The sequence below is a fragment of the Arachis stenosperma genome, chromosome 7 (genome assembly GCF_014773155.1).
Source record: "Arachis stenosperma cultivar V10309 chromosome 7, arast.V10309.gnm1.PFL2, whole genome shotgun sequence".
NCBI lineage: Eukaryota > Viridiplantae > Streptophyta > Magnoliopsida > Fabales > Fabaceae > Arachis > Arachis stenosperma.
In genome coordinates, this window is record NC_080383.1 from 23,451,249 (window position 1) to 23,476,912 (window position 25,664).

At 34.0% G+C, this 25,664-nt stretch overlaps 2 protein-coding genes and 1 non-coding gene across 5 annotated transcripts; 2 read left to right on the plus strand and 1 right to left on the minus strand.

The window, feature by feature from the left end:
* The first annotated feature begins 5,717 nt into the window (after positions 1 to 5,717).
* Positions 5,718 to 8,450, plus strand: LOC130941417 (LOB domain-containing protein 13-like). Of its 3 annotated transcripts, none has more exons than XM_057869912.1 (3): positions 5,718 to 5,890; positions 6,036 to 6,286; positions 6,863 to 8,450. In XM_057869912.1, exons 1-3 carry the CDS (start codon positions 5,869 to 5,871, stop codon positions 7,391 to 7,393), a joined length of 804 nt encoding a protein of 267 aa, XP_057725895.1. In that variant the 5' UTR covers positions 5,718 to 5,868; the 3' UTR covers positions 7,394 to 8,450. The 3 variants fall into 3 exon arrangements, with proteins under 3 accessions (XP_057725895.1, XP_057725894.1, XP_057725896.1); XM_057869911.1 differs by having other exon boundaries at positions 6,027 to 6,286; positions 6,863 to 8,449; XM_057869913.1 differs by having other exon boundaries at positions 6,031 to 6,286; positions 6,863 to 8,449.
* A 6,961-nt stretch (positions 8,451 to 15,411) lies between these two features.
* Positions 15,412 to 16,305, minus strand: LOC130939572 (ras-related protein RABC1-like). The gene is made up of 4 exons (XM_057867665.1): positions 16,170 to 16,305; positions 15,994 to 16,089; positions 15,845 to 15,910; positions 15,412 to 15,464 (listed from the first exon to the last, which is right to left on the minus strand). The coding sequence occupies exons 1-4, from the start codon at positions 16,303 to 16,305 to the stop codon at positions 15,412 to 15,414; spliced, it is 351 nt and encodes a 116-aa protein (XP_057723648.1).
* A 7,716-nt stretch (positions 16,306 to 24,021) lies between these two features.
* Positions 24,022 to 24,125, plus strand: LOC130942705 (small nucleolar RNA R71). Its single transcript, XR_009071266.1, has one exon. It is a non-coding gene; the product is annotated as a small nucleolar RNA R71 (small nucleolar RNA).
* Positions 24,126 to 25,664: the final 1,539 nt, after the last annotated feature.

Here is a 25,664-nt window from a genome sequence, read left to right on the forward strand (position 1 = left end):
ATATCAAACCCATATAAAAAACATTGGCCAGCTATGAAAAGAGTCTTAAGATATTTATCTGATACTACATCTGTTAAACTTTAATTCTTTAAATTTGTTGACTTAAGAATTACTGCATTTTTAGTTTCAAATTGGACTAGTGACTTGGATGATCACGACTCAACTACTAGATATTGTGTCTATTAGGCTGCATTTGTTTATAAGCACGGGACACTGACACAGGAATATAGAGACACAAAATTATGCTTGGCAGATGAGATATAGACAGAGATATTGTGTCCAGAGACACTGAATTAGTATATTTCGTATCCATTCTGACAAGAACACAGAGACACTAATAAGAGACATAATTTATTTTTTATTTTTTTATTATTTTTGTTAATTTTCATAATTATATTTTTCTTCAAAAATTTTTTGAATGTAAAAAAGAGAGAATAAATTGGACTTTTATAATTTGTTCTTGTTTATCACCAAATAAAATATAAGAACACTAATTTTAGTCTTTGTCCTTTGTGTCTTGTTCTCAGTGTCTTGTCTTGTCCTGTTCTTAGAACCAAATGTAGCCTTATGGATCGAATCTAGTTTCTTGGAAATGCAGCAAACACTACAAAAAAAACGTTGAGTACCGTCGAAAAATCAATTAAAATCCAACGGTAATTAAATTACCATCAGAATGAATTAGACAGTATAAACCTCGCCGATAATTTTTTATCGTCGGATTTTTTTGTCCGACGGTAATTACCAAAGCATTCTAGGACGGATTACCAACTCGAAAAACCAATTAGTTACCGACAGATTTTGGAGCGATAATGTCAATTTTTTAAAAAAATTAAATAAATAGTCAATTTTAATTTTAAATTTAAATTTATTTTTCACATAATTAATGTTTAATTCATGAATAATGAAAATCTATTATTTAAAATAAATAATACAATGTTTAAATAAATTAAAAGTCAAGTACATCAAATAAATACAATCAAGCAGTAAAATGAAGCACTAATAACTATTGATCCAGGTAGTCCTCATTGTCGGTCTCGTGGCCCTGAGTTGGCGACACAAAAGGCGGTGATGTCCAAGTGCCACTAGCAGGATCCATGCCAGTGGCGCGCATCTAAGCCTGGTATACCTTCATCTAAGCTTCCATATGCTGAAGCCGCTCTAGCGACCCCCTCCACTCTAGCTTGAGCTCATCTATAGACATCACGCGGGTGAAAATCTCTTGATACCTCTCCCGATAATTATTCAGCTTCTGAGTCTGCTGGTGAAGGCTATGTTGGAGTTCCTGTACTTGCAGCCTCAAATCCACGCCTTCCTCGAGCTCAACTACTCGATTGGTGGCAAAGCCTGATGACGGCCTCAACGTGGAGGTGCGGATGCTACTGGCGAAGAACGACCCCAGCCTGTATATGCGGTTCTTGTACGGCGAGGTAGTCTCACACCAAACCGCATCAGGATCGACGAATGAAGCTGTAGAGCCATTGGCGGCAGTGTCCTTCCCACTTTGCTGAAACTGCTGAGTCGCAACCTCTAGTCTTTGTGTGTAAGACTCCTGTATAACACAAGTTATTAAGATTAGTACGATAGATATACAATTAATCTCTAAAAATCTTATAGCAGAAGATAATCAGATGTATGTTTACTCACATAATAGTTTTGAGATAGCTGATAAGCAAATCTCTCTTTGTTCTCCTTTAGCATGTGGGTATACTTGAACGTCTCCGTCAATGTCGCCTCCCGATCCAACGGAGTCGACTACACATATTGCAAATAAATATAAAATGATTAAGATGCCTAGTAATGATATGCAAAAGAATATAACTAAGTTATTAACAAAATTAAAGTCACTATATACCAGCCTGGACTTGGTCTTCATGAAGGTCAGTGATCTGCCGATATACTTGGACGACCTGGCCGATGCTCTGTTAGCTTTGTTGGTGAGACGCCGATGCCTGAATCCCTCATTGATCTCCCAATGAACTAATAGAGCCTTCTTTATTTCTGGTCAGAGCTAGGCTGTCAGGTGGTCCTGCCCCTGACGAACATCATCTAACATCTGTTGGAGCCGTCAATCTAGTCTATGGTCGAATATCTTTCGGATGGTCAGATCGTGCTCAGCGTCCTATATAAAGTGCAACTACAACAAAGAAACTTTAAAATTAGTTAAGTAAGATAAAGGATATAAAGTAGCTAAAAAGTTTGAAACTGAAAAAGAAAAGAAAAGTGATTACCGCCCATTTATCAAACCATCACTGTCTGGTCTCAGCAGGGATCTTCTTGTAGTTGGGCCAGGAATGGTCATACATCAGCTTGATGACATTGGTCATCTCTTGAGTACACACATTATTATTCGGTGCAAACTTAACAACAACTCACAAACAAAACAAAATGGCAACTTCAGAATCAGGCAACCAACTAAATATAAATCCACTAAATAGGAATCAATTTTCATAAAATTTCAACAATAACCAAAATAAAAAGACGGGAAACAATTACTAGACAACCAACCAAACCTAAATTCACTAAACAGGAATCAATTGATTTTAGCAATAACCATAATCAATAAATGGGAAACAATAACCAAGCCACCAAATAAACCTAACTCTACTAAATAGAAATCAGTTTTCATGAACTTTTAGCAATAACTATAATCAGTAAACAGAAAACAATAATCAGGCAACCAAATAAACCTAAATCCACTAAACAGGAATCAATTTTCAAAAAATTTTAGCAATAACCAGTAAACAGAAAATACATGAGACTCAAAGTGATACTTAACCCGTGCCACCATCAGGCCAAATCCTCAGGCGTACAATGGAAGGTGGTGGAGGGGCATCAACTGCCTCAATACTGTGGATGAACTCTGGGGCCGCGGCATCTACCACTGGAGGCAGCGCCACAGTGAATGCGAGTTGCTGAGCGGTAGGAGGCGCTTCGTTGCCATAGACCGAGGCACGTAGTTGAGGTTAGGGACCATGATGAATGACTGGTCCGCTCAACCCACAATCTGTGATGTCGCCGGGGTGGTAGGAGTAGAGGGAGAGGATCTAGAAGTCCCCGGGGGTATCGGAAGAAACCTTTCCTCTACCCCGACCACAGCTACGACCACGACCAGCATCCTGATTCACATCACCTCTACCTGTCATCATGTCTGCAAATAGCATACCAATTAATAGAAATTCAACACAACAAATCAACAATAAATTAAAACAATACCTAGGTAATTCCTATAACTAATACCACAATATTAAGAATATTTGATAATCTGAATAGTAACTATCTTAGAATACAATCATATCAACCATAATGTGCATTATTGGATCTAAATCAGATGTTAAGTGTGGAAAATACTTCAATCAAGCAACTTGATAGTTACACACAAGATACATACACAAAACTCAATTAGCAAATAATATCCAACACATTACAATCCTATATCACAAATAGATTTAATTAATTATGTCAAGTAAAACTCAAACATCCTAAATTACATGACAGCTACAACATGCAATGTAAAATGGACAATAGACATAGAGGCATATAAACGAACACTTGACAAACACATACATAAAAAATGCACAATCAATGCAACTAAGTAACAGTTGACAGCCTCTTGTTCAAGTCAATGCTATTCAACCAAATTTTAGCAATTGTTCAACAAAACAAATAGTTTTTTAACATCAACTCATACATATTCAATGCAAAATCAACAACATTATCCATCAATTCTTCCAACACTTTCACCAATATAATACAAATTAATAATCCTAAAACTAACATATCCTAACCACCTAAAATTCACTAAAATAAAAAAATTAACTCTAACTAAATCAACTAACTAAAATTAGAATAATGAAATAACCTAACCAAAATAGAATTTGAAGAAGAAAGAAAAACGAAATTTAAAAAAACTTGGAATGCAGAACCGCAGAACGGTGGCAGAACGATGGTCGCCGAAGCTATAGGTGACAAAAGGGTGGTCGTCGAAGGATGGAAAACTCGCCAAAGGCTGGGTAGCAGCGGCGTGATGATAAAGGGGCGAAGGTCGTTTGACGGCGCGGGGAAAGAGGAGCAAAGGAGAAGAAGAAGGAGGGGTCGGCGGTGGGTTGATAGCAACAGAGAGGGGTGCCGACGACGATACTGGAAGGAGAGAGAGAGAGAGAGAGAGAGAGAGAGAGAGGGGAGGGGAAGAAGGAGAAGAAGGAGGGATCGGCGGTGGATTGACGGTGACGAAGAGGGGTGCTGACGGTGGTGGTCTCGGGCCGTGGCAGCAGATGGTGGCGACGGCGACACTGGAAGGAGAGAGAGAGGGGGGATGGTGGTGATGGTTTCAGACGAGGAGGAAGAAGGTCTGTGATTTGAATTTATATCCCTTTACTGTTGAAAGTATTGTCGAAAAATTCCAACGATAACCTATTGCGGGACACCAAAATACAGCGTTTCACTAATTAGAGTTACTGTCGTAACGGTAAAGGACGTGTCAATTTAATTTATTTTTTCTCTAAATATTACTATCAAATTTACCGTCGAAAAATAGAATCTGTTTGTAATTTATGTCGAAAAATGAGAATAAATAAATATAATTGGAATGACAAAATTTCATTAGTTTCAATGATTTAAACTGAACTGAATTGACCGAAAAATATCTCTAAGTGAATGTCATGCATGTTAGCTATATCATTAATTAAAAAAAGTCTGTTTAATAATAATAATAATAATAATAATAATAATAATAATAATAATAATAATAGGAGGGTGATGAAGATATGAAGATTGGGAAAAATATTATTAAAGAAATACTGATTTTACTATAGGCATAATTTAATTAAGATAAAGGTACAATCTACTATTTCTTGTCTTCTGCCTCTCCATTACAAACTGCTTCAAAAAGGGGGGGAATAACCATATATAGAATTATAGATTGTTAAGAATAGCAATCTTCTAATTGTAATTGGTCCCTCATAGATGGCTTTGGCTACTTCTTGAAGGAATTGTATTATTGTGACCATTATATAAAGACAAAACCAATAAGGAGAGGGATACCACTTTTTTCAGCCCATAGCAATTTCCCCCAAATAATTAATATTATTATTCTTAGAAAACTCAGCTGCTGAATAGCCTGACATTGATGTTTCCTTGTTTTATATTCAAAAGTCAATTGGCCAGTTTGCCACAAAGACTAACACGTGTGCAAGTTATTGACAAATAATTATAGGGCTCTGTTTAATCTTTTTTCTAAATGACAAATGCAACCTAATCCTTTTGTTTTTATTAATAGTTTTCCTCTCCTTCTATGTATGTTACCTTGCTTGTATTATTCAATTTGGACTGATTTATTTTATTTGAATATTTAGGAATTGAAAACAAAAATTTAAACACTAAAATCCAAAAATCTAAAAATATAATAGAGTAAATAATGGCAACATATATAGTGTATTAGTGTATGAAAGATTTTTTATTTAAACAATAATGTTAGAAAAATAAAAGAAGAGTCAAAATTTATTTTATTTAATATTAATTAATTATTATAATAATTACTGAATATTAAATAAAATAAATTATAGTTGTTTTTGACTGATTTTTTTATTATCAAATATTTTTATTATTTAAATAATATATCTTAAAGAAACATTTTTTTAAATTCATAAATATTATATATATGTGTGTATGTAATGTGAGATCTCCAAGTTTTGTTTATTGCCTTCTTTTTAATTGTTTCTTATAAAGAGCATTGACCTACTTTTCTCCCTAATTGCTTCCTTTCCTTTTAATTTAGCTCTACTTTTCCTTTTCTTTGTGTCTGTGTCTGAAACAAAAACCTTTCTTTTTTCCCATCTCAATCCACCCCATAGATCAAGACAATCAACAAGCATGTTTGGATGTCCTGAGACAGGTAAAATTATTATTATTATTATTATTATTATTATTATTATTATTATTATTATTATTATGTATGGTAAAATAAAATGGTATCTAATAAAGTTGTAAAGTATATTATTAAGATGAGGTTTTTGTGATTTTGGAAAAAGAAAGAATAGATGAGATAGCAAAGAAGGTGAAGAAAGAGGGAGAATTATTATTATCATCAAGTTGTAGTGAAAGTGAAATAGAAATAATGGGGAGGAAGCAAAGCTTAAACACAGTGACACCATGTGCTGCTTGCAAGCTTCTTAGAAGAAGGTGTGCTGAGGAGTGTCCCTTCTCTCCTTATTTCTCACCACATGAGCCTCAAAAGTTTGCTGCTGTTCATAAAGTCTTTGGTGCAAGCAATGTCTCCAAGATGCTCATGGTTAGTATCTTAATCATTATTATTCACAATTTATTCATATATACTCCCTCCTCTCTTCAACCACTTTAATTCCTTTTTAAGATTCAATTTGTTTAGGATTACACAACATTTAGAGGTATAATAACTAAACATTTTATATCTCTATTTAATAATTTAAATTTTTGGGTTAAGTAATTTTGTAATATTTTATTTGAATTTTCATAACAAAAAAATTTTTAGTGTTGGATTTTTGTTGTTTTTATTTTACTAAATAAAAATTAAAGGTTCTAAAGACACAAAATAAAAATAAAAAATTATACATAACTCACTATAAAATACATATTTTATTGTGGGATTTTATATATAAATTCGACGATAAATTATATTACCATCAGATCTAACGCAATAAAAATGATTTGACGAAAATATATTATCGTCAAATTTATATATTTATTTTTAAATAAGTTTATCTCCAGGAAGGAATCTACTGTATTAATATATCTGTTACATGCTACTCATAATAATAATACTAAATCCAGTAATAACTAGCTATATATTTTGTTTTATTTTTTTATTAATTGGTTTTAATATGTGTAGGAAGTAGGAGAGGGGCAAAGAGCAGATGCCGCAAACAGTTTGGTATATGAAGCAAACTTGAGATTAAGAGATCCAGTTTATGGATGCATGGGTGCAATTTCAGGTTTGCAGCAACAAATTCAAACATTGCAAGCAGAAGTCAATGCTGTTAGGGCTGAGATTCTCAAATACAAATATAGAGAAGCTGCTGCCACTGCCACTGCCACTCTCATTTCCATGAATCATCATCATCATCATCATCTTCCATCTAATAATAATAATAATCAAGCACCAATTATAATCAATAATAATAATGATAATAATGCTGCAAACTCTTCATCACAACAACAAGGTATTTCTCAACCTCCTCCTCTTCCTCCTCCGCCTTTGCGCCCTGCGCCGCCAAATCCATCTTTACCTTCACCTTCTACTGTTGTGCTTTCGTCGTCTTTGTCTTCGTCTTCGGCTTCTTCTGTTTACAACAACACTCCACCTAAAACCACATTGAGTCATGGATCCATTACTAGTGAAAGTGTTCCTTACTTTGCTTAATTAATTATTTGGTCTAATAATTAATTAGTATGATGTCCAATTTTTGTTTCTTTTTTATTTTTAATTAAAATATTCATTATTTTGTGTGGGGAAATTGAACAACCATGCTACTAATTCCAACTCTTGTATTTCTCTTAGCTTGAGTCACGGCCTTATATTTTAATTTGGTCTTCTCTCCTGTTTTGGTTGGTTGAGAGAGCTTCAATTATGGGGAAGGGAAATCCACATTCATTATTATTGTTCCCCAGTGATACTCTCAACTTGTAGTAGTATTCTTTATATTTCTTTTCACATGCGCATATATATTATGATGAGTTTAATGCGCAAAAAATAGTGGTTCAATTACACAGGTTCTTCTAGATGATCATTTTCGTGTTAATATGAAAAGAGCAATGCTAGGGGCCAGCAATTTTTGTGATTAGTAGCCATCAAAAAACCATCAATGATGATTTAATGGTGTGAGATTGATTTGAGATTTCATCTAGTGGCTCATTTTTCTCTGTTAATTACATGCTGGCCAAAATTTATTAAAATTGCTGCCTCCTAAACTTTTCCATATAAAAAATAGTTATTTTATTTATCATGATTAGATATACATGTATTTTACATTTTATACTTTTTCAATTATGTAAAAATAATGCATTCGGAGTGTAGGCACAGTTAATTAGCATATAGATTACGTCCCGTATCTTTTTATCAATTTCATGCATGTATTGCAATATAATTTTCATGGCGTATACTATTTTCTTTCTCTTAATTAGAAGGTAGTATTAATCTTTTCAAGGAAATATAAAACTGATGAAGGGAAACTGTAATAATCTAGACTCTTCAATCTACATATTGAGAAGGGAAACTGCATAATCATAAATTATTAATAAGGGGAACTTAATACTCTATCACCCAATTTTATTCAATAAATAAATAAATTCATTTATTAATTTTTCTTTAATTATCTTTTTATCCTTTTTCATTTTTTCCCTCTCCTCAGTACATATTTTTTGCCCACAATTATTAGCCACCCACCACCACCGTCGCTGTTGGCTTCCATCATAGTTCTGAGTTCTATCGTAAGGGACTGAGCTAGATTCAATTTTAGGAAGGATCCAAAATTTAGTTTCATAATATAAATGAGAGTAAAATAAATATTTTAAGGGAGCTAAATTAAGATTTATATATAATTTATGAAAAAAATTTGAGATGTAGGAGGGGTTATTGCCCCCTTTCTTTGTGAGAGGCTCCATTCCTGTGTTGTCGGTCACTCTAAATTTTAAATTTTGAATTCTAATTAAATTTTAAATTTTAAATTAGTTTTATTTTATTTCATATTCTAATATTTTTTTTTTATTTGAGTTTTGGATTTTTTTAGTTTTATATATGTTTCTTTTTTATATTATTTTTTATTTGTTGGCTGATTTTTACATTAGTTGGCTGAATATATATATATATATATATATATATATATTCTTAAGGTTTAATTAATAATACCAAACATTTCTATGACCATAACACTAACTTCACCTATGAGGAAGTTTAGTGGACATTAATGTAACGAAAATATATAAAAAATGCATCACCATATAGATTTCATCAAATCTTTCAAAGAAATTGAATTAGTGTAATTAATAGTCACAGAAATGTAAATAATAATAATAATAATAATAATAATAATAATAATAATAATAATAATAATAATTTGCACGTGGAAGAAATATCTCCATTTGACTTATTATAATCACACATAAAATGAGTCTATGCTTCTGGTGATGAAGTCCCTATTTCCATGTGAAGTAGAAATTTATAGGAATAGTTCTTAGCTTTGATGCTTGTTGCCATGGGTATAGATCTAACTACATTGCAACTATTAATTAAATTATCATAAACTCATTATGCATACTTAAATAATTGAAGTAAAGTCAATTTCCCTATTTTATATAGTTCTTTTAGTATCAATTTGCATATTATTTAAAAAATGTGAAAAAAAATATTCAGTTTGTTTTGAGTCACGTTCTTCATCATTGAGTAAAGCTTGTGAAAGTGGAAGCAGGCCGTATATTATATTGAAACTTAAATAAAAATTAGAAAATATATTGTGATGGACAAAATGCTGCGATAATAATGTTTTGCATACATGCACCTTTCCCTATCAAAACGTGTGAAATTTAGGCACATATAGTTGCAAAAATAGTCTAATAATTTTATCCCCGAAGAAATTAGATACGTGCACTCCATGATATAAGATACAGTTATTCTATGAAGAGCGCCCAAAAGAGACATACTAACAGATATTGCAGATCCATGACACATACATATTAGCGAGTAATGTTAAGTAAATATATATTTGAGAAAATGACACTTTTTTTATGAGATATTTAAATAATATTTTTTATTTTATAAAATATACACTTCTTTTTGTAAAATTAAAATAGCATACACTTTAGTTTATTTATCCAAAATATCAATCAATAATTATTATAATTAAATATATAAATTTGTTATAATTATTTAGTTGATTTAAATAATAATAATAATAATCTAAAGTATAAATTTATTATTATTGTAATACACTTTAGTTAATTTCAATATTTTATCTCATAAATTATAACTTGCTACAAAAATATTTAATTTAATTTTTTATAAAAATATTAAAATATTAACTAAAATTTATTACATTAATAAGCATGTAATATATATATATATATATATATATATATATATATTTTAAATTACACATCTTTGTAACAAGTTAAAAATGTATATTATGTGATACAAGATTACAAATAAATAAAATTATTAAAATAATAAATATATATTATATGTTATTATTATTATATTATTATTTAAATATAATAAATAATATAATTTGAGAAAACTCTACAACCAAGTGAATTACCTAACCAAGTCAAACCAAGTTGTTATAACTATTTTTCACATCACGCACTACTTACTGTGCATGTGCTCCTTCTTCTTTGTAATTCTTATTTTACCCTCTTAACAAAAATCTGTATTACCGATAAAAATTTTCAGTATCAAAATTTAAAATCTTTATGTGTTAGTTAAAAAATTTTGATAATATTTTTTGATAAATTCTGCATAATTCAAAATTCTTCCTCCTATTCTTCTTTGTCATCATTATATTCTTCTTTTCTTAGTCATCTTGTCCTTTTTGTTTAACATTCTCATAATTCTTCTTGTTTTACCTTTTTAACAAGAATAAAAACAAGAAAAAAATTGAATACAAAAGAAGAAAAAATACATAATGTTACAAAATCATTAGGAAGAGGATGAGGAAAAGAAAAAAAACACACAACAGCTGTAGCAATAAAAAACGACCATAGTTATCAGAACCGAACTGGTAATTCACCTGATCATACAACTGGGTCACCGGTCATTAGTTCAACCGGTGGGTTACTGATTTATTTATTTATCTGATTGATCCAATCATAACTAAATAAAAATACAAAATTATAAAAATAAGATTAAAAGTTAAAATGTATCTCGTCACAAATATATTAGTAAAAATCAAGTATCAATTCTCAATATAACTGATGATGCAAAAAAAAATAGTCACTAATACAAAATATTTTCTCAATTTAAATGAATAAGAGAGAACAAAAAATAACACAATTGGTTATTAATGGTATTTGTGATAAAGACATTTTCAAATTAAAATTCTAGCTCCAAAAAAAATAAAAAAAAATTATTTTAAAATAATTTTCAACAACACATTCAACTCAATGATAATTTTTAAAAAAAATTAGCTACGTAATTATTTCAATAACTCAGCAACAAGTTTAAGATTCAGTGATGATAATTAGTAACAAATTCAACTCTAATTATTTTTAGCAACAAATTTAAGGTTTAATCTTTAATAAATTCAAGTTTCAATCACTAACAAAAATTTAACTAAGTGATTATTCAGCAAGGTAGTAACAAATTCAAAGTTCAATCACTAATAAATTCAACTTAGTGATGATTTTCAGCAACAAAAAACTAGCTCAGTAATATTTTCAGTAACAAATTATTCAAGGTAATAAATTCATATCAGTGATGATTTTCAGCAAAAAAAAAACCAGTTTAGTGATATTTTCAACAACAAATACACCTTTTAACAACAAAATCAAAGTGCAGTGATGAATTACAGCAACAAAACTGAAACCAAAAGAGAAGAGAAATTTGTTATAACTCACCAAATCAGTTTTGGTTGTGCGAGGAAGCTGACGACAGAGAGTAAGTTGGCGACGAGACTCAAAGCAAGAAGACGAAAATGACAACTAGCCTCTGGTCCTGCTGCTTCTGCCTCTGGTGATGACATCACAAGGAAGGTGGGCGACTAAGTGCGAGATGGTGATGAGACGGTGACGAGATAGAGAACAATGAAGACGACCAGTCCCAGGACCTGCTGTTTCTGCCGTCGGCGACAATGAGCGCAAGGAAGGTGCGCGACGCGATCCAATGCGAGATGGTGATGATTGATGACACAGAGACTAACGATGAGCTTGAGGGAAGACCATAGATGAGAGAGGAAGAGAGCTTGAGTGTGAGAGCCAATGAGCCACAGTGAGGGAGATGAGAGAGCTCGAGCTTCAGGCCTTAGGGAGAGAGTGACGAGACGAAGGAGGAAAGGGTCAGCGCAAAAGCGTTTGAACTTTTGACGAAGGAAAATGATGTCATTTCTGAAATTTAAAAAAAAAATTAAGCATGACCCAGTTCGGATTCCGTAAATCAGCTGGGTGTTTGCGATGTAGTTTAGTTTCATTATTTAAGAAAAAGTCATCCAATCTAATTTTATATTAATTTTTTGGTTCAATTTGGTTAAATTTTTTTGTCAAGACCAATCAAACTAAACCCATTAAATCAGTTTTATTTTGGTTCGGTTTTTTCTATTTTTCAATGCAAAAAATATACTGTTCTAATCATATTTAGTGTACTAAAATCAAATATTAGAACAGGAAAAAATCAAAACAAAATCAAAATCCTAAATAAAAAAGAAGAATCCAAAACAAATAATCATAAGAAAATTATAATAAAAAATCAAAATAGAACATATAATCAGAATCAAAAAGAAATAATTAGATCCAAAATCCTATACAAAAACTCATGACCAAGAACAAATAATCACAACCAAAAATCAAAATAACAAATCAGAACATAAACAACTACTAGATCAAAACCAAAATATAAAACTAATAACAAATAGTCAGATTAAAAAATAATTTAAAACTGCAAATAACAGAAATGCAAAGACGAAGTGCTGCGAACTATGACGACGACGATATTGCGAACTGCAAAAGAAGAAGAAAAGGAAGAAGGTGCCGCAATTTGAGAAGATGACAACTGGACGACTGAACGTCATCGACAAAGAGGAATAGACGATTGTGAGTCTGTGACTGAGAGAGGAGAGTGCACCTATGAGACCGTGATCGTGAGTGAGAGAGCAAAAAGCCATTTTTGTGATTTGGACATGAGTGAGTGTGAGAGAAATGGTGTGTGGCGTGGATAAGAGGGAGGGAGTGAGGAAGGGGGGCTACACCGAGAAGAGGAAAGTACGACGAGAGAGGGAGAGAAATGGACGCGCCTCCGCAACGGTGCTATTCGGTGGCGTCACGGACTGAGGAACGATGGTGTTGTGGAGTGTGGGAAGAGAAGTTTTAATTTGGGTGAGAGGATTCAAGAGTGGAGTGGAGAGCATTACTGCGTTAGGGTTATAGTGGCGGCTAGGTTGGCTGATCCTCGTTTGGGCTTGGGGGTTGGTTTATTTAGGATTTTTAAGAATTTTAGTCCGATTCGATTCGGTTAGGATTTTTCCTACCAGAATTAAAAACCAAATTGAACCGCTGAAAAAAAAAAGCAAAATGTTAAATTTTCAGTTTTTCAATTTTCGATTTGTTTGGTTTTTGGTTTTTGGTTCGATTAGTCGGTTTTATTCGATTTGGATTGGTTTTGAACACCCCTAACTATGGGAATAATGATGAGGTAAACACATAAAAAAGGAGGAGGAGGAAGAACGTGGAATATAAACGTTCGTATTAGTAGAGAATTAGAGTGTGTAGACATGCTCTCATTAATAAAATTAATTTTTGTTGGGTTTAGATTAATTTAATTGAACTTGATTATGAAAAAAAATTTAGATATATAATGAGACTATAACTAATTATCACACACACATATATATATAAAAAATTATTATTGATGAATATTTTGGTCGAATGAACTAAAATATATATTATTTTAATTATAAATAAAGAAAAGAGAGTATTATATATTTAGACATCTCAAAAAAGGAAAAAAATATATTTTTTTATATATTTTGTATCAACATAGTATTTTATCAACTCACTTTTTATGCGATATTACTGGTATAGTATTTTATTTATCATTTAATATAAATATATTACTCGTCAATTTTATTTTGTTGACACATAGAAATGTTGCCATAGCTTAGCTAGGTATATTGAAGGTTTGCAAATGCATGACCCAATAGCTACATGAGAACCTTTGTTGATGAACGTCAAATAAAGAATAAAAAATAATGATTGTCTCATCATCATTAGTTTTCTTGCATTGTAAAGTTGTTCTATTCAAGCCAACTGAAAGTATTGAGAGTCCAAAAGTCAATGTTTCCACCAATATAATCTCGAATTCTACGAAGCATTCGATTCCTTGACGTGTGAAACTCAACCTAAGCTTTTGTGAAATAATTAATAGGTCTATCTAGGAACTGTACTAAAAATTAATTAAAAATTAAAAATTTATTCTCCCGTCTATTTCATTTTGTTTGGTAACTTAGGGTTTATACGAAATATATGCGCATTGATAGAACTTGAATTTGTCACCGTTGCTTGAAATATTCGCATCTTTGGCACAACATGGCCATTAGTGATTTTTCAATTTACTATGACCTAGCTAAAACACTCACATAATATTCAAACTTTAGAAACTTCATCTCTTTGTAACAAGGTATTAAGTATTAAGACCTATTAATAATGAAAGATCGTTTGCGTTTTATTTGTTAGTTGCTATATTATTACTTTCATTATTTTTTGTTGAAAAAGCTTATATGATGATCATTTTGATATATCGATTATTTTATTTTAAATGTATACAGATTACTACTAAATTAAAATAATTCTCCCATATTAATATAATAATAGCCGAATTCACATTTTTATATTTTTTTTTGTTGTTCACAGTATCCCTCAATCCGACAGATTAAGTATTAATCCGTCTCAGATCTGAGTTCTATTTAAGGCTCTGCCGCTGGCCAATGAATTACTGCATGTACAAGACGGAATTCGAACCCCAATACTTATTTAAGTGGACGAGTGAGTTGACCACTCGACCAACCCAAATTGATTTCACATTTTTATATAATACGACTAACCGTAACTACAACATTGCCATTTGGCAGTTACCATATTATTCAAGCGGAGAAATTAAAGGAAGAGATAAATTTTATAACACGCAATTCAAACTAGTTGGGTAGTGATTTAGTGTAAATCATGCCATGTTGATGACAATATTCATAAAACAAATTTCAAACTGATATCGCATTTATGTGGGGTTGACTATCTCTAATATGTGGGGTTGACTGTCATAAAACAAAGTTAGAGTAGTTTATTATTCTAATAATTTGTGCGGTTGTTTGATTCCCAGATAGAGGTTTATTAAACGTAGATGTTTGGATCTGTCCAACATTAAAATATGGGAGGATGGATAGATCTGCTTTCGTCAAAGAATCATATCTATTAAAGCATTCACATGGATATTGTCTTTGGGTTCTAATTAAAAATTAGTGGATTTAATTTGTAACAGTAGCTAATTACTCAGCAGTGTTCCTTATCTAGTGACAGGGACAGCTCAATACTTTCAATGTTATTAATGATACCTCACATGGAATCATTAACTAGACAATTACAACAGATTAACACTCAAATTTATTCTTGAAAGATCACAAATTTTTTATTTTTGTCTTTGAATAATTTTTTAATTAAATTAGTTCCTGAATAATTTGTTTTAAATCACATTCGTCCTTCCGTTAATCTCTTCATGCTGTCGTTAACGATTTGCTGACCTGAAACATGAAGTGGCAATAAGAATTACGCCTGACATACTGTATGTATTGCTGACGAAATATATTTAGAATTATGTATCAATTTAGTTCCTAAATCTCAAATAAATAAACCTTAATTCCCAACTTCCCATAAACATGAATGCATTACTTGAGTGTTGTTACAGATCCAATAGCGATTAAGGAAAAAAAAAATCAATTTCGACGCCATGATGTAAAGCGAAAGTGAAGGTCCCGGTTGTGGATTACCGTTGCACATGTGAAACCACCTTGGGGGATGGGACATGTGAAACCAAAAAGCATTTTTTCTATCTAATGAATTATTTTTCTCTTTTATTAAGTTGCAATGAAAATTCAAGTGATTCAAGAGAATAGAGATTTACCCATAATGATCCCTTGTGTTCCTCGGTAGTAAGTGCTTGTGAGCGTTCTGAATTTCTCTTGACAAGGTGCATTATTAAAGTTAAAGTATAGACAAATGGAATATATATAGAGTGACTCATACATTAAATCAAACAGAAAGAATGCATACCGGTATCCCAAATAAAAATCATGAGAGTCACAAAAAAATGGGCAAGCTTGAGCTGTTTACCATCAATAGTGACATATTTGATCTCAAAATCAACACCTGAAGAAGGAAACTTCAAATCAAACAAATAGAAACAGTGAGTGATATAATCAAAGATGCAGAAGAGAGAGCACACTGACCAATGGTGGGGGAGAGATCTTGAAAATCATCAGAGATAAAACTGGGGAGTAGGTTGTTCTTGCCAACACTAGAGTTCCCAATCATCAACAATTCGAACAGATAATTGAATTCCTGTTGTCCCAAACTCGAATCCATCCCTTTAAAACTGCAATTAATCAATCAATTAAACCTATGGCACACAAAGTAATAACAATAATGATTTCATAATAGGCAACCACAGATTGTGCAATGGCAACCCACCACCAGGACCTCCACTTTCGCTTTCCATCATGGTGCTGAAATCGGTTTTTTTCTCCCTCAACCGCTGTTGGATCTGTAGCAACACTCAAGCAATGCATTCATGTTCATGGGAAGATAGGAATTTAGGGTTTATTTATTTGATATTTAGGGACTAAATTGATACATAACCCTAAATATATCTCGTCAGCAACACACACAGCATGCCAGGTGTAATTCTTATTGCCACTTCACGTTCCAGGTCAACAAATTGTTAACGGCAGCGTGAAGAGATTAACGGAAGGACGAACGTGATTTAAAAAAATCATTCAGGGACTAAATTGATTAAAAAAATTATTCAAGGACGAAAATGGAGAACACGTGATCTTTCAAGGACGAATTTGGTCGGGGCATATAGGCCGGACAGATCCGACCCACACTAAAACAGAACTTGGAGACCCGATCTCACCCCGCTCGAATAAACAAGTTCAAACACTTTTTTAACTACCCAACTCTACGTCTGTTTCTCAACCTCCTTCCTCCTATTTTCTTCTATTTGTCTTCTTGCTCTATCCATCGAAGACAAAGACGAAGACGAAGACGAAGATACCCTTTGATGGTTGCAGATCGTGGCGCAAGCTGCAGACTACAAGAACCCCCGTCTTAGTGCACCTCTTTGTGGAACGTAAAAAGTCTCCATCAATGGATAAATCTTTGGAGTCTCCAATGTGAAGCTGGCCAGTTACACACACCGCTGAATTGGTCGGGAAGGGGCAGAGACTTTCACACGCTGAGGTTTCCAGATATTTCAGCCCTTATAGCTTTTGCCTAGAATGAATCTTCTGGTTATCCCCTCTTTGCCGATTGTGATGGCCAAATCTAAATTAGATTCGATCAAGTAAGCTCGAGGTTGACCACTGACAAAGGGGTGGACGCAGATTGATTGGTGTAAATAAGATGTTCAGCTGCCAAGATGTGTTGGCAGATGCTAAGAATGGAGGCGGTCTCTCTTGCTGAAACACATTCATTAATTGTGGAGTGTAATTATAGCTCCGATCCTGTGGGAGATGCTCTTGTCCTTTAAGCTCGGCAATCAGGTGAGCTACTCTGTTTCTTTCTCTTTGTATCCATGTGAAATCGCATAAGGGTATATCGGTCTTTAATTTCTGAATGTCTTCCAAGATTGGATCTATTTTCCATAGGGTCCTTTCCGATTTCAATGCTTCCACTAAAGGTTGGCAATCAGATTCAATGATAACATTGTTGATTTTCATATTTTTAGTTAGAATCACTACTTCCCTTAATGCTATTCCTTATGTTTCTAAACTTGAAATTGCTTTCACTTTTTTTTGCAGATCCTCTTCTAAAATTTCCTCTACTGTTTCTGATTATAGCCATTGTGGCCCCAGAGTTTACTCCTGACATAAAAGCTGCATTGATATTAATCTTGAGCCACTCTCTCGGCGGAGCCTTCCACTTAATATGTATGACTCTTTTTGTTCTCTGAAATGAGTTATGTGAAGTTGGCATTTCTTGAATTTTGATTCTTGGTGTGTTGCAAATTTAATTGTCATGCCTGGGTTTGGAGGAGTCTATTTAAATATAACAGCATTTCTAGATTTCCAAATAGCCCACGCAATATGTATGATTTTGCTCCAACTTGCTTTCCTTCCTTCTTTATGAGCTTTTCTGATGTCTTGTAGAATACCCAATAGCCAGCTCTTTAGGGTTGAAACATTTTTCTTTGTAGGGGTGCATAGCATTTGAGACCCAAACCACACCGTTTTAGTCCATTCGCACAGCAACGTGCATGTTCTATGGTCTCTACTTCTTTTAAACAAATAGAAAAAATAGGATCATGAACCATTTTTTCACAAATTAGCTCTTACCAGGATGATGTTTTAGGATTCTTTTCAAAGAAAAGATTTTAACCTTTCGAGGAACGCGCATTTCCCAAATTCCTTTCCAGAGATCCTTGAAATCTGTATCAATGGACAAGCTTGCTTCTGATTCCTTGATTTCCTCTCTTTTTGCAACATAATATCCTATTTTGACCTAATGGATTTCATCCTTCTTGTAACGGCACAATAAGGAGTCCACTCTTTCCATGATGCTAAGGGAGTTTGCATGATTAGGTTTCTCATAGGCATGGAAAAGCTAGCTTCCATTAATTCTTGGTTTTATTTTTTTGTGGTGATGAGGTCTGAGACTTTGTTTGACAACTGAGATTCCTTTCTTAATGGTTTTGACATTTCATGTATCCAATTATTCTTCCAAATTTCTAGTTGATTTTCTTTTTCTATTCTCCATTTGCCATTCCTTCTGAGAAAATCTCTTCCCTGTATTAAGCTTTCCAAACCCATGAGACATGCTTCTTTTTTGGGGCCCTCTAGAAGTCCTCGTTTGGGAAGTAAAATGCCTTGAGAACTCTGATCTAAAGTGCATCCAAGTTTTTGATAATCCTCCATGCTTGCTTTGCAAGATGAGATGTGTTCTGGTGCATAAAGTCTTTAAAACCCAACTCCCATCTACTTTGCTCATGCTTAATTTTTCCAAAATCTTCCAATGTATTCCTTTGTCTTTCCCTGATGATCTTCACCAAAATTTTGCTATTCTCGGGCTGAAATTTTTACAGAATTTCTTGGGAAATCTTAGGACACTTATAACATAAGATGGAATTCCTTGAATTATTGCCTTGATGAGAACTTCTTTACCGGCTTGGTTGAGCAGGCTTTCCTTCCAAGCGTCAATTTTATATGTTGCTTTCTCTTCTATCCATCACAAAGCCTTGGTCTTAGATCTACTTGATGCGGATTTTACAAACCACAAAACATCGGCAAGTGCACGAGTCGTACCAAGTAATAACTTACGGTGAGTGAGTGTCGATACCACGAGGATTAACGGATTAAGCAAGCAATAGTCAATCGATTAATCTAGTCAAACAATCACAAATTAAGGTTTCAGAAAGCTTTAAACATAAACAGTAAAGTAAATGGAAGCAAACAGTGAGTATTAAAGTGTAATATGATTAAAAGAGTTAAGGTTTTAGAGATGTTAAAACTTCCGGATCAATACTTTTCACTTTCCACCTTAATCATGCAAAAATACTTCTATGGCAAATCATTAGTAATCAAACCCCAATCCCTTGGTGATTCAATTTCTCTTTAACTTAATTAATCGCTAATTCCTTGGTCAATTATTTAAAAAAAGAGTTAAGCACGTCCACTGATTTATAAACCACACAATTCATAAGAATCTCCCCTAGTTGATTCGATGTCACTTATCAAGTCTAATTTCAAAACTTAAGAGTTGTGCGAATTGGTTTTCATACTTAATTCAATTAATCAACTTTTTCAAGAGGTTAAGAGAATTCAAGTCAGGGAAGAATTGTTTTCCAACACATTCAACCCCTTTAAGATGAAGAATGAAAACCTTTTCTTAAGAAAAAATCAATGCATAAGTTAAAGGTAGAAAAGCTAATGTACTAAACCATGGAATCAATAGAGCTCATAACCTTAACCAAGAAGAATTAGTTGCTCATGTTCTTCAGAAAAATCCTTAATTATTAAGATAAAAATTGCTGAAGAAGAAGAGAAGATCCCTAAAGTGTCTGACTTCTCTCCTTAAATACTAAGCCTAATGAAATTTAAATTCAAACTAAAACAAAATCAAATTTAAAAATCAAATCAAATATAGCTAATTAATGATTTCCTCCAACAAAGATTTCAATCTTTTCTTCTTAAAAATCCTTAATAAATGCTTGTGATTAGTGGGCTTGAGTGAATCAGATAATTGTTGGAAAGTGAATACATTGAGGTCCCTGGGAGTAGCTAAGGATCTCACGTGGCATGTGAAGGGTTCACATCGCACGTAGATCTCAAACTCAATTTGTTTCACTCACTGGATAGATAATATGGTATGTGGAGTATCCCACGTAGTATGTGGCTTAGTTTTCCTTCAATTGTAGTCTTTGTTACTCCATTGTGTACGTGAAAAATCTCACGTACCACACGAAAGTGCAATCGTGCGTCTGCATGCCTCATGCGTACGCATGACTGCTCAAAATCTTCTTGTTGTGCATACGAATGGGTTAAGCATACGCACAATAGCCAACATCCCACGTGAAAGCTTTCACGCCCCACGTTTATTCTTCTATGTCCTACGTGAACTTTGGGGTCATGCGTACACATAGGTCATGCGTACGCATGAATGAGCAAATTCCACCATTTGTACGTACGCATGTCTTCCGTTTTGGTGTTGTATGCCAGTTGGTGCACGAAATTGCAATCACACTTTTGCAATCCCGCACAACTAACCAGCAAGTGCACTGGGTCGTCCAAGTAATACCTTGCGTGAGCAAGGGTCGATCCCACGGAGATTGTCGGCTTGAAGCAAGCTATGGTTATCTTGTAAATCTTAGTCAGGATATCAGAAATTATCAGGATTGATTGTAAAAAGCAAAAGAACATGAAATGGTTACTTGTTTTGCAGTAATGGAGAATAGGTTGAGGTTTTGGAGATGCTCCATCTTCTGAATCTCTGCTTTCTTACTGTCTTTCTTCATCAAACACGCGAAGCTCCTTCCATGGCAAGCTGTATGTAGGGTTTCACCGTTGTCAGTGGCTACCTCCCATCTTCTCAGTGAAAACGTTCCTATGCTCTGTCACAGCATGGCTAATCATCTGTCGGTTCTCGGTCAGGCCGGAATAGAATCCATTGATTCTTTTGCGTCTGTCACTAACGCCCCGCCTGCTAGGAGTTTGAAGCACGTCACAGTCATTCAATCATTGAATCCTACTCAGAATACCACAGACAAGGTTTAGACCTTCCGGATTCTCTTGAATGCCGCCATCAGTTCTAGCTTATACCACGAAGATTCTGGTTAAGGAATCCAAGAGATATCTACTCAATCTAAGGTAGAACGGAGGTGGTTGTCAGGCACACGTTCATAGTTGAGAATATGATGAGTGTCACGGATCATCACATTCATCCGGGTTAAGAACAAGTGATATCTTAGAATGGAAGCAAGCATGATTGAATAAGAAACAGTAGTAATTGCATTAATCCATCAAGACACAGCAGAGCTCCTCACCCCCAACCATGGGGTTTAGAGACTCATACCGTGGAAAGTACACAAAGAAACGTGTAAAGTGTCATGAGGTACAGGTACAATGTCAAAAGATCCTATTAATAGTGAACTAGTAACCTAAGGTTTACAGAAATGAGTAAATGACAGAAAAATCCACTTCCGGGCCCACTTGGTGTGTGCTTGGGCTGAGCATTGAAGCTTTCATGTGTAGAGACCTTTTCTGGAGTTAAACGCCAGCTTTCATGCAGTTTGGGCGTTTAACTCCAAGTTTTATGCCAGTTCCAGCGTTAAACGCTGGAAATTCTGAGGCTGAATTGCCACGCCGGTTTAGGCCATCAAATCTCGGGCAAAGTATGGACTATTATACATTGCTGGAAAGCCCAGGATGTCTACTTTCCAATGCCGTTGAGAGCGAGCCAATTGGGCTTCTGTAGCTCCAAAAAATCCACTTCGAGTGCAGGGAGGTCAGAATCCAACAGCATTTGCAGTCCTTTTCAGTCTCTGAATCAGATTTTTGCTCAGGACCCTCAATTTCAGCCAGAAAATACCTGAAATCACAGAAAAACACACAAACTCATAGTAAAGTCCAGAAAAGTGAATTTTAGCTAAAAACTAATAGAAATATACTAAAAACTAACTAAAATATACTAAAAACATACTAAAAACAATGCCAAAAAGCGTACAAATTATCCGCTCATCACCAGTGCTCCCACATTGCACTTTGAGCTTATTTTTCTTTCAATTTCTTTAGTTAGTAGTACTCAGAGTCTTTGGCCTCTCTTCCACCATTTTTCTTAATTATTGTTTTTTATTTTCTTGATTCTTCAAGGCTTTGTCAAGTGTAAAGATTTCATAATAGTCCTCTAAACTAAAGCCTCAAGCAATTTGGCTCAGCTTGCATTGAACATTCTTAGTTAGTTTGGCCTTCCAACTCACATTGTCATGCTCTTTATGATCAATCCCTTGTTTCTTTCTTAGCACATGACTCCTTGCTCACATTTAGGAGCAAGCATTCTCATCTTTCTTCATGTCAACAATAACAAAATTTACTGGAGAAAGAATTTGCCCACTTTAATCAAGACATTTTCAATTATTCTATGTGCATATTTCATTGATTTGTGTGACATTTGTAGAGCTATTTTGTGGGCTTCAATTCTTGAATTTGTAACCTCTTCATTACAGATAATAGCATCAAATTAATACTTGTTTCCAAATCACATAATGCTCTCTCAAAGGTGTTGTTGGCTATAGTGCAGAAAATTTGAAAACTCCCTAGATCTTTTTTCTTTTTGGCAAATTCCTTTGAATTATTATACTATACTCCTTGGTCATCTCCACTGTTTGGCCTCCCTTCAAAGTTTTTTTCTTGGACAACAGATCCTTTATGAATTTGGCATATAAGGGCATTTGTTCAAGTGCTTCTATGAAAAGAATGTTGATGTGCAATGTCTTGAATATTTTCAAGAATTTGGAGTAGTGCATCTCCTTGTTTTCTCCCTGGAGCCTTTGAGGATAAGAAATTCTTGACTTATACTCTTGCACTTGGACCTTGTCTCTTGATGCATCTTTTGAAGCTTGAATTTTATGGTCATGCAAAGTGGGCTACACTGCTCCATTTGAGGGGTGATGTCCTCTGGGGCTTCTTTCCTTTGCATGGCTGTGGCCTCCTCCTTGTCCTCTTGTTTCACTACTTTTTCACTTCTCAAATAAATAGTTTTACACTCTTCTCTTGGATTTGAAATTGTGTCACTGAGAAGACCATTTGTTGATTTTGCCAATTATTGAGCAATTTGGCCTACTTGCACCTCTAAATTGCTAATTGAAGCACCTTGATTCTTGAAGTTAGTTCTTGTTTCCTCCATGAATCCTCTAGTTTCTTGCATGAATGTGAGTGTGCTCTGGGAGAGTTTCTCCATGGCCAATTCAAGAATAGAAAGTCTTTCAGAGTCATGAGATGGTTGGGTGAGGGGTGGTTGTTGTTGGTGATGGGGTTGAAGGAATTATGTTGAGGTTGGAAGTGGTTTTGTGGATGGTTGTTGTTAAAATTATGAAACCTCTGACTTTGATTTTCTCACCCAAAATTTGGATGATTTCTCCATCCAGGATTATAGGTCTTAGAGAAGGGATAATTGTGAGGTGGTTTTGGAGGGTTATCTATATAATTTACTTGCTCTAGAGAAAAATATCCATACTCCAAACATTCACTTTGATGAAGTCCACTACTCATGCCATAGGAATTTCCTTGGGTGCTCACTGCTGAAACTTGCATGCCTCCTAATTGTTGAGTAATTGCATTAATTTGTTGTCACATGACTTTATTCTGAGCCAACAGAGTGTCCAAGGCACCTAATTCCATAACTCCTTTTCTCATTGATCTTTTAGAGGAATAGAGGTATTGATTGTTGGCCACCATTTCAATCAACTCCAATGCTTCATCAGTGGTCTCTTTCATATGCAAAGATCTTCCATCCGAATTATTCAATAAAACCCGTGAGGATGGCGTGATCTCATCATAAAAAATCTGAAGTTGGAACCAATCAGCAAATAAATCTGAAGGACACTTCTTGAGAATCTCTTTGTACCTCTCCCAAGCTTCATAGAGGGACTCTCCTTCATGTTGTCTGAAGGTCTAAATGTCTGTTCTGAGTTTAGTCAACCTCTGAAGTGGAAAGAACTTGTTTAGAAACTTAGTAGCCAAGTCCTCCCATGTGACTATGCTCTCCTTGCGCTGATTATCTAGCCACTACTTAGCCTGATCCATTATATCAAAGGGAAGAGCAACAATTGATAAACTTCAATCAAGACGCCATTTGTCTTGACCGTATTACAAATTTGCAGGAAGTTGGAGATAAAAAAATTAGGATCTTCCTATGCACTTCCACTGAATAAATAATTTTGTTGTACTAGAGTGACAAGTTGGGGCTTCAATTCAAAGTTGTTGGCATTGATAGTAGGTGTCACAATGCTACTTTCACAACTCCCTAGATTAGAAGTAGTGAAAGATCCAAGGGTCCTCCTAGGTTGAGGAGCATTAACATTGTGATTTGTATTCTCTACCTTATTGAACTCAAATTCTTCTTGAATTGCTTCTTCAATTTCTTCTTCAACTCTTTGATTTCTAGCTTGTTTTCTTTGTCGCCAAAGAGTTTTTTCAATCTCAGGATCATATTGAAGAGGTTATTTGTCCCTCTTTTTCTGCATAGACAAAAACAACAAAAAAATCAAATTGGAACTCCCTTCACAGTGATGAAGGGAATTCCCAGGGGGAGTAAAATAAAAACAGTAAATAAATAAAAGCTAAAAAGATCTAATCTAGGTAATCAATTGATTGGTAGTTTGTTAACCAGGATTAATCCCCGACAACGGCGCCAAAAACTTAATGCAGATTTTACACACCACAAAACATCGGCAAGTGCATCGTGTTGTACCAAGTAATAACTCACGGTGAGTGAATATCGATCCCACAAGGATTAACGGATTAAGCAAGCAATAGTCAATCGATTAATCTTGTCAGACAATCATAAATTAGGGTTTCAGAAAGCTTTAAAATAAACAGCAAAGTAAACGGAAGCAAACAGTGAGTATTCAAGTGTAATATGATTAAAAGAGTTAAGGTTTTAGAGATGTTAAAACTTCTGGATCAATACTTTTCACTTTCCATCTTAATCATGCAAAAATACTTCTATGGCATATCATTAGTAATCAAATCCCAATCCCTTGGTGATTCAACTTCTTTTTAACCTATTAATCGCTAATCCCTTAGTCAATTACTTAAGAAAAGAGTTAAGTATGTCCACTGATTCATAACCCACACAATTCATAAGAATCTCCCCTAGTTGATTCGATGTCACTTATCAAGCCTAGTTTCAAAACTTAAGAGTTGTGAGAATTGGTTTTCAAGCTTAATTCAATTAATCAACTTTTCCAAGAGGTAAAGAGAATTCAAGTCAAAGAAGAATTGTTTCCCAACACATTCAACCCCTATAAGATGAAGAACGAAAACCTTTTCTTAAGAAGAAATCAATACATAAATTAAAAGTAGAAAAGCTAATGTATTAATCCATGGAATCAACAGAGCTCATAACCTTAACCAAGGAGAATTAGTTGCTCATGTTCTTCAGAGAAATCCTTAATTATCAAGATAAAAACTGTCAAAGAAGAAGAGAAGATCCCTAAAGTTTCTGACTTC

Coding starts and splice junctions, on each gene's coding strand:
- LOC130941417 (XM_057869911.1), top strand. CDS start 5,869: ATGTTTGGATGTCCTGAGACAG. Junction 5,891..6,026: donor GTTTGGATGTCCTGAGACAG/GTAAAATTATTA, acceptor TTTTGGAAAAAG/AAAGAATAGATGAGATAGCA. Junction 6,287..6,862: donor ATGTCTCCAAGATGCTCATG/GTTAGTATCTTA, acceptor TAATATGTGTAG/GAAGTAGGAGAGGGGCAAAG.
- LOC130939572 (XM_057867665.1), bottom strand. CDS start 16,305: ATGGATTCGAGTTTGGGACAACAGGAATTCAATTATCTGTTCGAATTG. Junction 16,090..16,169: donor AGATCTCTCCCCCACCATTG/GTCAGTGTGCTC, acceptor TTCCTTCTTCAG/GTGTTGATTTTGAGATCAAA. Junction 15,465..15,844: donor AACACAAGGGATCATTATGG/GTAAATCTCTAT, acceptor TTCATGTTTCAG/GTCAGCAAATCGTTAACGAC.